Raw genomic sequence first — 13,385 nt, 5'->3', positions numbered from 1 at the left:
TAAATTGACCCTCTTGAACCAAGGGAAGAATGGAACGAATAGTTTCCATCTTGAAGGATAGCACTCTGAGGAATTTGTTTAGACTTTTGAGATCTAAAATTGGTCTGAAGGTTCCCTCTTTTTTGGGAACCACGAAGAGTTTGGAGTAAAATCCCAAACCCTGATCCTGCATTGGAACAGGCACTATTACTCCCAAGGTGGGAAATATCTTGAACACAGTGTAAGAACGCCTCTCTTTTTATTTGGTCTACAGATAATCTTGAGAGAAGAAACCTGCCCCTGGGAGTAACAGTTTTGAACTCTAGTTTGTATCCCTGGGACACGATGTCCACCGCCCAGGGATCCTGAACATCCCAAACCCAAGCCTGAGCGAAGAAGGATAGTCTACCCCACACAAGATCCGGTCCCGGATCGGGGGCAGACCCTTCATGCTGACTTTGAGTCATTGGCTGGCTTCTTAGCTTGCTTTCCCTTGTTCCATGACTGGTTGGACCTCCAGGAAGGCTTGGACTGTTCTTGTTTTGTAGAGGGAGAGGAAGGCTTTCCCTTGAAGTTTTGAAAGGAACGAAAATTACTCTGATGTCCCTTCTGCTTATTCCTCCTATCCTGAGGGAGGAAATTACCTTTTCCTCGCGTAATGTCGGAAATTATCTCAGCCAGACCCGGCCAAAACAAGGTCTTTCCCTTGTAAGGGATCACCAAAAGCTTAGACGACACATCCGGAGACCAGAACTTCATCCATAATGCTCTGCGAGCCAATACGGCAAAATCAGAAATTTTTGCTCCTAGTTTAATAACCTGTAGGGAGGCATCCGTAATAAAAGAATTGGCCAACTTTAGGGCCTTGATCCTATCCTGGATCTCTTCAAGGGGAGTGTCTGTCCGAATAGAATCAGACAACGCATCAAACCAATATGCTGCCGCACTAGTGACTGTAGCAATACACACCACCAGTTGTCATTGTAAACCCTGGTGTACATACATTTTCTTGAGTAACCCCTCTAATTTATTGTCCATAGGATCCTTGAAGGAACAACTATCTTCTATGGGAATACTGGTCCTATTAGCTAGCGTGGAAATTGCCCCTTCCACCTTGGGTACCGTCTGCCAAGACTCCTTGATAGAGTCTGCTATAGGAAACATCTTCTTAAATATAGGGGGATGGAGAAAAAAGGATGCCGGTCTCTCCCATTCCCTAGCAATACTCTCTGTAGCTCGATCTGGTACAGGAAAAACCTCCACCATGGAAGGTATATCAAAATACTTGTTTAGTTTACTAGACTTCTTAGGATTGACTACGACAGTAGTGTCAGAGTCGTCCAGGGTAGCTAAAACCTCCTTAAGTAACAAACTGAGGTGTTAGAGCTTAAACCTGAAGGAAACAACTTCCGTAAGGAATTACACGTCTGAGTCTGAGATTTCACCCTCAGATGCTACAGAAGTAGCTTCCTCCTCAGATTTCTGGGAAGGGGCATTCGGAATAGCCACTACTGTGTCAACAACCTTACATTTCCTCTTGTGCTCTCCCTGCAACATGGGAAAAGCAGAACGCATCAGATACTGCTGAAGACATTAGGGAAGCGATGTCTTGCAAGGCAACTCCAGAAGGAGTAATAGAGGAAGCGCGGGGCACTGGCTGTATGGACGATAAATTTTGGGACGCTTGAGGAAAAAGCTGCGGCATATCTTGAACATTATCAGAAGACTCCTGAACAGCATTCGCCTTAGACAATGTTGGCTCAGGAAAAAGTCTATCCCTGTAATGTAAAGTTCTCTCAATACATGAGGAATAGAAAGGGATTGGTGGTTCCACATTAGCATTAAAACATAAAGTACATGTAAAATCTTGCAGGGCCTCTTGGTCCATATTTATACACCAATAAACAGGATAAATAGATAAGCAAAACTGATTTTATTTAGAAAATACCCCACAAAAAAACGTTACTGTTCCTTTAAATTTTAAAGCGAAACTGCTTTATTTTTCAGCAATAAAAATATAAGGTAGCACAAAAACCACTCTGGACAACCTCTACACCTCAGCTTAGCTTTGCTGAGGTGCTTACCTGTCTGCCTGAAAACGGAGTGATTATCCTGCTAGAAAATCCGGACTCAACAGCTATCTATCTGAAAGTGAAGACCGGTAACCGTTATTCAGCTAGTGTTTGTGACGCTAGTCCTGCCCATCGTGGGCGTTACAATGATAACCTCCTGATCGGCTAAAAGTATTACCAAAGCCGCAGGGAGTAAAGTAATAATAAATACACCACCTCTGAGCCATATCTCCTCGTCCCCAATGCCTGCTATTGCTGCCCATAATAAAATGATCCCCCAAGCAATAGGTGAATGTCTCTTGTCCAACAATCATATTGTAAAGTGCCATCCTTTTATTTTCTGCAATGTGTCCCAGAAAAAATAAAGTTAGCACTTACCTTTAGATTTCTGCCAGGCAGCACGGCAGCTCACTAGGTTTGAGAAGGCCAGTTCCCTCACATGTACCTGTGGATAAAAACAAAGGCTGAGTAATCTTACTCAGGCTTGCACGAATAGGGCAGCATTAAATACATGGGAGGCGCAGTGAGGATTGTACACACAAGTTCCCATTGCTTGAAAGCCACCACTGCTCTACTGAAGAGACTGATATGGACTATGGCTACACCCTAGGACAAAGCAGATAAATCTTGCACTCCTTGAAAAATAATAAAATCTTTCTTGAAGAATCTTTTCCCAACACCTAACTTTACCACTTCCTTGCTCTAACGTAGGCAAAGAGAATGACTGGGGTTGGAGGGAAGGGAGGTGATATTTAACAGCTTTCATGTGGTGCTCTTTGCCGCCTCCTGCTGGGCAGGAATGATATTCCCAATAGTAATTAGATGATCCGTGGACCCACCGTGTCATTAGAAAGAAAAATACTTTGGTATTATAAATACTTTCACCAATATTCTGCTTCTAATTAAAAAACATAATTTATGCTTACCTGATAAATTCCTTTCTTCTGTTGTGTGATCAGTCCACGGGTCATCATTACTTCTGGGATATAACTCCTCCCCAACAGGAAATGCAAGAGGATTCACCCAGCAGAGCTGCATATAGCTCCTCCCCTCTACGTCAGTCCCAGTCATTCGACCAAGAATCAACGAGAAAGGAGTAACCAAGGGTGAAGTGGTGACTGGAGTATAATTTAAAAGATATTTACCTGCCTTAAAACAGGGCGGGCCGTGGACTGATCACACAACAGAAGAAAGGAATTTATCAGGTAAGCATAAATTATGTTTTCTTCTGTTATGTGTGATCAGTCCACGGGTCATCATTACTTCTGGGATACCAATACCAAAGCAAAAGTACACGGATGACGGGAGGGATAGGCAGGCTCATTATATAGAAGGAACCACTGCCTGAAGAACCTTTCTCCCAAAAATAGCCTCCGAAGAAGCAAAAGTGTCAAATTTGTAAAATTTGGAAAAAGTATGAAGCGAAGACCAAGTTGCAGCCTTGCAAATCTGTTCAACAGAGGCCTCATTCTTAAAGGCCCAAGTGGAAGCCACAGCTCTAGTGGAGTGAGCTGTAATTCTTTCAGGAGGCTGCTGACCAGCAGTCTCATAGGCTAAACGTATTATGCTACGAAGCCAAAAAGAGAGAGAGGTAGCAGAAGCTTTTTGACCTCTCCTCTGTCCAGAATAAACGACAAACAGGGAAGAAGTTTGGCGAAAATCTTTAGTTGCCTGCAAGTAGAACTTGAGGGCACGAACTACATCCAGATTGTGTAGAAGACGTTCCTTCTTTGAAGAAGGATTTGGACACAAGGATGGAACAACAATCTCTTGATTGATATTCCTGTTAGTGACCACCTTAGGTAAGAACCCAGGTTTAGTACGCAGAACTACCTTGTCTGAGTGAAAAATCAGATAAGGAGAATCACAATGTAAGGCTGATAACTCAGAGACTCTTCGAGCCGAGGAAATAGCCATTAAAAACAGAACTTTCCAAGATAACAATTTTATATCAATGGAATGAAGGGGTTCAAATGGAACACCCTGTAAAACGTTAAGAACTAAGTTTAAACTCCATGGCGGAGCAACAGCTTTAAACACAGGCTTGATCCTAGCTAAAGCCTGACAAAAAGCCTGGACGTCTGGATTTTCTGACAGACGCCTGTGTAACAAGATGGACAGAGCTGAAATCTGTCCCTTTAATGAACTAGCTGATAAACCCTTTTCTAACCCTTCTTGTAGAAAAGACAATATCCTAGAGATCCTAACCTTACTCCAGGAGTAATGTTTGGATTCGCACCAGTATAGGTATTTACGCCATATTTTATGGTAAATCTTTCTGGTAACAGGCTTCCTAGCCTGTATCAGGGTATCAATAACCGACTCAGAAAAACCACGTTTTGATAAAATCAAACGTTCAATTTCCAAGCAGTCAGCTTCAGAGAAGTTAGATTTTGATGTTTGAATGGACCCTGTATCAGAAGGTCCTGTCTTAGAGGTAGAGACCAAGGCGGACAGGAAGACATGTCCACTAGATCTGCATACCAAGTCCTGCGTGGCCATGCAGGCGCTATTAGAATCACTGATGCTCTCTCCTGCTTGATTTTGGCAATCAATCGAGGAAGCAGCGGAAAGGGTGGAAACACATAAGCCATCCCGAAGTTCCAAGGTGCTGTCAAAGCATCTATCAGAACCGCTCCCGGATCCCTGGATCTGGACCCGTAGCGAGGAAGTTTGGCGTTCTGGCGAGACGCCATGAGATCTATCTCTGGTTTGCCCCAACGTCGAAGTATTTGGGCAAAGACCTCCGGATGAAGTTCCCACTCCCCCGGATGAAAAGTCTGGCGACTCAAGAAATCCGCCTCCCAGTTCTCCACTCCCGGGATGTGGATTGCTGACAGGTGGCAAGAGTGAGACTCTGCCCAGCGAATTATCTTTGATACTTCCACCATTGCTAGGGAGCTTCTTGTCCCTCCCTGATGGTTGATGTAAGCTACAGTCGTGATGTTGTCCGACTGAAACCTGATGAACCCCCGAGTTGTTAATTGGGGCCAAGCTAGAAGGGCATTGAGAACTGCCCTCAATTCCAGAATGTTTATTGGAAGGAGACTCTCCTCCTGATTCCATAGTCCCTGAGCCTTCAGAGAATTCCAGACAGCGCCCCAACCTAGTAGGCTGGCGTCTGTTGTTACAATTGTCCAGTCTGGCCTGCTGAATGGCATCCCCCTGGACAGGTGTGGCCGATGAAGCCACCATAGAAGAGAATTTCTGGTCTCTTGATTCAGATTCAGAGTAGGGGACAAATCTGAGTAATCCCCATTCCACTGACTTAGCATGCATAATTGCAGAGGTCTGAGGTGTAGGCGTGCAAAAGGTACTATGTCCATTGCCGCTACCATTAAGCCGATCACCTCCATGCATTGAGCTACTGACGGGTGTTGAATGGAATGAAGGACACGGCATGCATTTTGAAGCTTTGTTAACCTGTCCTCTGTCAGGTAAATCTTCATTTCTACAGAATCTATAAGAGTCCCCAAGAATGGAACTCTTGTGAGAGGAAAAAGAGAACTCTTCTTTTCGTTCACTTTCCATCCATGCGACCTTAGAAATGCCAGAACTAACTCTGTATGAGACTTGGCAGTTTGAAAGCTTGAAGCTTGTATTAGAATGTCGTCTAGGTATGGAGCTACCGAAATCCCTCGCGGTCTTAGTACCGCCAGAAGGGCACCCAGAACCTTTGTGAAGATTCTTGGAGCCGTAGCCAATCCGAATGGAAGAGCTACAAACTGGTAGTGCCTGTCTAAGAAGGCAAACCTTAGATACCGGTGATGATCTTTGTGGATCGGTATGTGAAGGTAAGCATCCTTTAAATCCACTGTGGTCATGTACTGACCCTCTTGGATCATGGGTAAGATTGTCCGAATAGTTTCCATTTTGAACGATGGAACTCTTAGGAATTTGTTTAGAATCTTTAAATCTAAGATTGGCCTGAAAGTTCCCTCTTTTTTGGGAACCACAAACAGGTTTGAGTAGAACCCTTGTCCTTGTTCCGACCGCGGAACCGGATGGATCACTCCCATTATTAACAGAACTTGTACGCAGCGTAGAAACGCTTCTTTCTTTATCTGGTTTATTGACAACCTTGACAGATGAAATCTCCCTCTTGGGGGAGATAATTTGAAGTCTAGAAGGTATCCCTGAGATATGATCTCTAGTGCCCAGGGATCCTGAACATCTCTTGCCCAGGCCTGGGCGAAGAGAGAGAGTCTGCCCCCCACTAGATCCGGTCCCGGATCGGGGGCTCTCGGTTCATGCTGTCTTTGGGGCAGCAGCAGGTTTCCTGGCCTGCTTGCTCTTGTTCCAGGACTGGTTAGGCTTCCAGCCTTGCCTGTAACGAGCAACAGCTCCTTCCTGTTTTGGTGCAGTGGAGGTTGATGCTGCTCCTGTTTTGAAGTTCCGAAAGGGACGAAAATTAGACTGTCTAGCCTTAGCTTTGGCTTTGTCTTGAGGTAGGGCGTGGCCCTTACCTCCTGTAATGTCAGCGATAATCTCTTTCAAACCGGGCCCAAATAAAGACTGCCCCTTGAAAGGTATATTAAGTAATTTGGACTTAGAAGTAACATCGGCTGACCAGGATTTTAGCCACAGCGCCCTACGTGCCTGTATGGCGAATCCTGAGTTCTTAGCCGTAAGTTTGGTTAAATGTACTACGGCCTCCGAAATGAAGGAATTAGCTAGTTTAAGGACTCTAAGCCTGTCCGTAATGTCGTCTAGTGTAGATGAACTAAGGTTCTCTTCAAGCGACTCAATCCAAAATGCTGCCGCAGCCGTAATCGGCGCGATACATGCAAGGGGTTGTAATATAAAACCTTGTTGAACAAACATTTTCTTAAGGTAACCCTCTAATTTTTTATCCATTGGATCTGAGAAAGCACAGCTATCCTCCACCGGGATAGTGGTACGCTTAGCTAAAGTAGAAACTGCTCCCTCCACCTTGGGGACCGTTTGCCATAAGTCCCGAGTGGTGGCGTCTATTGGAAACATCTTTCTAAATATTGGAGGGGGTGAGAACGGCACACCGGGTCTATCCCACTCCTTAGTAACAATTTCAGTTAGTCTCTTAGGTATAGGAAAAACGTCAGTACTCGCCGGTACCGCAAAGTATTTATCCAACCTACACAGTTTCTCTGGTATTGCAACGGTGTTACAATCGTTGAGAGCTGCTAAGACCTCCCCTAGTAATACACGGAGGTTCTCCAATTTAAATTTAAAATTTGAAATATCTGAGTCCAATCTGTTTGGATCAGAACCGTCACCCACAGAATGAAGCTCTCCGTCCTCATGCTCTGCGAGCTGTGACGCAGTATCAGACATGGCCCTAGCATTGTCAGCGCACTCTGTTCTCACCCCAGAGTGATCACGCTTGCCTCTTAGTTCTGGTAATTTAGACAAAACTTCAGTCATAACAGTAGCCATATCTTGTAATGTTATCTGTAATGGCCGCCCAGATGTACTAGGCGCCAAAATATCACGCACCTCCCGGGCGGGAGATGCAGGTACTGCCGCGTGAGGCGAGTTAGTCGGCATAACTCTCCCCTCGCTGTTTGGTGAAATTTGTTCACATTGTACAGATTGACTTTTATTTAAAGTAGCATCAATACAGTTAGTACATAAATTTCTATTGGGCTCCACCTTGGCATTGGAACAAATGACACAGATATCTTCCTCTGAGTCAGACATGTTTAACACACTAGCAAAAAACTTACAACTTGGTTATAATCTTTTTTAGCAAAAAACGTACTGTGCCTCAAAGAGGTACTAACGATTAAATGACAGTTGAAATAATGAACTGAAAAAACAGTTATAGCATCAAACTTTAAAACAACAAAACTTTTAGCAAAGGTTTGTTCCCATTAGTAAAATAACAATAATTAAATTTGACATAAAAAATACAAAGCAACGTTTTTATTCACAGTCACTATAAGAATTCTCACAGCTCTGCTGAGAGAATTTACCTCCCTTCAAAGAAGTTTGAAGACCCCTGAGATCTATCAGAGATGAACCGGATCATGCAGGAAATATAAAAGTAACTGACTGGTATTTTTTGATGCGTAGCAAAGAGCGCCAAAAACGGCCCCTCCCTCTCCCACACAGCAGTGAAGAGAAACGAAACTGTCACAATTAAAGCAAAAAAACTGCCAAGTGGAAAATAATGCCCAAATATTTATTCACACAGTACCTCAGCAATGTAAACGATTCTACATTCCAGCAAAAACGTTTAACATGATAAATAGTTATTAAAAAGGATTAGTGACCTTTAACAGAGTAGTTCCGGTGAAATACCATCCCCAGAATACTGAAGTGTATACATACATGTCATTTTAACGGTATGGCAGGATTTTCTCATCAATTCCATTCAGAAAATAAAAACTGCTACATACCTCAATGCAGATTCATCTGCCCGCTGTCCCCTGATCTGAAGCCTTTACCTCCCTCAGATGGCCGAGAACAGCAATATGATCTTAACTACTCCGGTTAAAATCATAGTAAAAAACTCTGACAGATTCTTCCTCAAACTCTGCCAGAGAAGTAATAACACGCTCCGGTGCTATTTTAAAATAACAAACTTTTGATTGAAGTCATAAAAACTAAGTATAATCACCATAGTCCTCTCACACATCCTATCTAGTCGTTGGGTGCAAGAGAATGACTGGGACTGACGTAGAGGGGAGGAGCTATATGCAGCTCTGCTGGGTGAATCCTCTTGCATTTCCTGTTGGGGAGGAGTTATATCCCAGAAGTAATGATGACCCGTGGACTGATCACACATAACAGAAGAAATTATTATTTTTTTTGTTTTTATTATTCCCTCCTAACACAGTAGACACAAGTATCTTAAAGCCCAAGTTTAATAAGGTCCCCCCCCCATACAGATCACACAGAGACCATTATAGAACAGAAGTACACCACTGTGCAATATAACTATAAAGGGACAGTCTACTTAAAAAAATGTTTATTGTTTAAAAAAAAAAAAAGATAATCCCTTTATTACCCATTCCCCAGTTTTGCACAACCAACACTTTTTACCTCTGTGATAACCTTGTATCTAAGCCTCTGCAGACTGCCCCCTTATCTCAGTTATTTTCACAGACTTGCATTTTAGTCAGTGTTGACTTAACTATCTTCAGGGGAGTGAGCACAATGTTATCTATATGGCACACATGAACTAGCATTGTCTAGCTATTAAAAACAGTCAAAATGCACTGAGATAAGAGGCGGACTTCAAGGGCTTAGAAATCCGTTTGAGCTTACCTAGTTTTATCTATCAACAAACAATATCAAGAGAACAAAGCAAATTTGATGAAAAAAGTAAATTGCATGTCCCTATCTAAATCATGATAGGGTTTAATTTTGACTAGACTGTCCCTTTAAATGTCAAATGATTCAAAAAAGTTAAACAGTAGGATATTTGCTCTTTTGCAAATTTAAAAACTAACAGTTTAGATTTACTATACTAAAAATACAGGACCCACTGTAGGAACAGTTTCTACTTTGGGGCCTGTATTTTACAATATATTCTTTCTAAAGTATTTGTTTTTGTTCATAAGAGGAAATACTCTACTTATCAACTTTCGATACAATCATTTGACATTTAAGTGATATATTATAATATATATATATATATATATATATATATATATACACACACATATACATATATATATACATATACATACACACACATACATACACACAGTATATATATATATATATATATATATATATATATATATATATATATATATATATATATATATATATATATACACACATATATATACATATATATACATACATACACACACACACATACACACATATATACATATATACACACACACACACATTTATACATATAAATATATATATACATATATATATATATATATATATATATATATATATATATATATATATATATATATGTGTTACACAGGGTTATACTCATTTTTGTATATGCATTTTGGTAATTACATTTGACTTTAAAAGTTTTAAAAGAAACCATCTATCTACGAATGGTGGAATTTAAAAAAAAAACAAAATACTGCATCAATTGCACTTTAGAGCAGAATGAAAATTGCTTCCCCCCTAAAAAAAATACAATACAAATGCCACAACAGTCGTATATTAATGTAATTGTTCATTTCTGATAGAAATCTCTTTTATATTAACAATGACAAAAGCAGACACTTGTTTGTCTGTACTTGTGCATGGTACAATACAAAGTAAATGCATTTTGCTGTATGATTAGAAACACATGCACATTTAAAGAGATTTATAACTCAGCACGCATAAATGTGAGTTTTAGCTTTAACATCTTTTCTCTCATTATATTACTAATCTTTAATGTTGTCGGTCACCCATCAAAAAAATGGCGAGTGGCGACACTTTGGTTATGGATTGGGCTTTGCAATTCGTTAACGCCAATGCTGGCAGTGGCACCCAAATGGTTAATGGGAGTTTGCCTCCTTGGCAAAGACAACATTGCAAGGGTCAAATGGAAACCTCAATATGGTGGCCTGGGACAATGTCGCAGCTAGCACATTATGGACCAGGATGAATTCTAGAGCTGACCATTAACACTGTGCAACATTAGCATTTGAGAAATCTGAAATATAAGGGTTCAACTTACTTAATCCCTTCCAGCCAAGGTGTACTTCTGGGGTAATACTGTCAAGTTCACGCTGAAATTCGTCCCGAGCTACAGCAACCAACTCATTATACTGGGCGACTATCTTAGCTTCTGACTGAGCAGCTTGCACCTTCAAAACAAAAGCAGGAAATTCACTTTTACATAGATAAAAAAAAGTTGTAGTAAAATAAAAAGCGTTGTGCCTTCATTTTACTCAAGTTAAAGGGACAGTCAAGTCCAAAAAAAAAAACTTTCATGATTTAAATAGGGAATGTAGTTTTAAACAACTTACCAATTTACTTTTATCACCAATTTGGCTTTGTTCTCTTGGTATTCTTAGTTGAAAGCAAATTCTAGGAGGTTCATATGCTAATTTATTAGACCTTGAAGACTGCCTCTAATCTTTTTGACCACTAGAGGGCATTAGTTCATGTGTTTCATATAGATAACACTGAGCTCATACATGTGAAGTTACCCTGGAGTGAGCACTGATTGGCTAAAATGCAAGTCTGTCAAAAGAACTGAAATAAGGGGCAGTTTGCAGAGGCTTAGATACAAGGCAATCACAGAAGTAAAAAATGTATTTCTATAAAAGTGTTTGTTATGTAAAACTGGGGAAATCTTTATTTTTAAACAACAAAAAATTCTGGTGTTGACTGTCCCTTTAAGGGTAGTAAAGTGTTAGCCATATAAAACTAGCAAGAGACATTTGTTAAAAAAAATAAAAATGAATTTTAGGTTATCCTAAATCACCCAAATGACACAAACTGTTAAAAAAAAAAAAACTCACTAAAAGCCCGGCTGGGGTGAATTACAAGATTGCTATATTGTTCAAATATCATTCTAAAAGTAAGACTGTTTCATTTTGTATAATTTGGACTCAATATCTAATATTGTTGTACTGCAGTCATAAGACAAGTGGTTGTAAAAAGTTATCTGGGGTCCCTTTTGTTCAGAAATAGCTGACATGCATGGCTTTGCAATTCGTTTTTAGCAATTAGAAGGCCACTGATTTCAGCTGTGCATCACACTTCTGAAATTCCCAGTAGTGAAGGGGTTAGTTAGCAGGTAAGAGCAATAGTATTTTAACATAGACATTACCCTGCCACTTCCGACCTCCCTGATCCCTCCCAAACTCTCTCCACTCCTGACCACCAAGGGACAGTCAACACCAGAATTTTTGGTGTTTAAAAAGATAGATAATCCCTTTATTACACATTCCCCAGTTTTGTATAACCAACAGTTATAATACACGCTTTACCTATGTAGACTGCCCCCTTATCCAGTTCTTTGGACAGACTTGCATTTTAGCCAATCAGTGCTCACTCCTCGTTAAATTCACGTGCGTGAGCTCAATATTATCTATATGAAACACATGAACGCCCTCTAGTGGTAAAAAACTGTCAAAATGCATTCAGATTAGAGGCAGCCTTCAAGGTCTAATAAATTAGCATATGAACCTCCTAGGTTTAGCTTTCAACTAAGAATACCAAGAGAACAAAGCAAAATTGGTCATAAAAGTAAATTGGAAAGATGTTTAAAATGACATGCCCTATCTGAATCATGAAAGTTTTAAGTACCGGCAGACAGTCTTGCCAATATGACTTTTTTTTTTGATAAATTAATTTAAATTAATTTAAAGTAATACTAAATTTAGTTTTTTTCTTTCATGATTGCTCTAGCATGCAATTTTAAGCAACTTTCTAATTTACTCCTATTATCAATTTTTCTTCATTCTCTTGGTATCTTTATTTGAAAAAGCAGTAATGTAAGGTCCATTTTTGGTTCAGCACATGGGTAGCACTTGCTGATTGGTGGCTACAAAAATTGATAATAGGAGTAAATTAGAAATTTGCTTAAAGGGACAGTCTACACCAGAATTTTTATTGTTTTAAAAGATAGATAATCCCTTTAATACCCATTCCCCAGTTTTGCATAACCAGCACAGTTATATTAATACACTTTTTACCTCTATGATTAACTTGTATCTAAGCCATTGCAGACTGCCCACTCAATTCAGTTCTTTTGACAGCTTTGCATTTAGCCAATCAGTGCCCTCTCATTTGTAACTCCACAAGCGTGGTCACAATGTTATCTGTATGGCACACATGAACTTACGCCCTCTAGCTGTGAAAAACTGCCAAATGCATTGAAATAAGGGGCAGCCTCAAGGGCTTAGAAATTAGCATATAAACCCAGCTAAGTTAAGCTTTCAACAAATAATACAAAGGGAACAAAGCAATTTTGATAAAAGTAAATTGGAAAGTTTTATTAAAAAATTGCATTCCCTATCTGAATCATGAAAGTTTAATTTTGACTAGACTGTCCCTTTAAGATTGCATGCTCTATCTAAATCATGAAAGCAATTTTTTGGGGGTTTGGTATCCCTTTAATTTCTGCAGAATAGGATCCCCCCTTACCCTTTTAAACAGCTGTCTGACAATTCCCAGACTATAGTGTTTTTTTTTTTTTTGCATTTTATCATTTATTTTTCCGTAGTGTAGGGTTACCCCCCTTCCCCCGATCATTATGTAGGGCCCCGCACCCTGATTCAAAATTTTCCTGTCACTTAGAGTCCCGCTCCCTACTCCTCTCAGCTGTACCAACAATCCCTCCTGAACCTCCCACCAGCACAAACGGATGATCGTTAAAGACAGCGATACAGACCATGGATGGATGCCTGAAGGTTGGGCTATGTACCG

General features: G+C 40.4%; 1 protein-coding gene across 4 annotated transcripts in view; it reads right to left on the bottom strand.

The window, feature by feature from the left end:
* Window positions 1-13,385, bottom strand: part of IMMT (inner membrane mitochondrial protein) — a 138,739-nt gene that overhangs the window by 69,302 nt on the left and 56,052 nt on the right. For all 4 annotated transcript variants that reach the window (XM_053704263.1, XM_053704264.1, XM_053704265.1 and 1 more), the window contains exon 10: window positions 10,684-10,813. In XM_053704263.1, the coding sequence (XP_053560238.1) occupies window positions 10,684-10,813 (130 nt within the window). The remainder of the gene's footprint in view (window positions 1-10,683; window positions 10,814-13,385) is intronic.

Source organism: Bombina bombina, chromosome 2, assembly GCF_027579735.1.
Source record: "Bombina bombina isolate aBomBom1 chromosome 2, aBomBom1.pri, whole genome shotgun sequence".
In the NCBI taxonomy this organism is placed as follows: Eukaryota; Metazoa; Chordata; class Amphibia; order Anura; family Bombinatoridae; genus Bombina; species Bombina bombina.
Note: the sequence above shows the minus strand (reverse complement) of the source record. Positions and strands in the feature narration are given on the sequence as shown.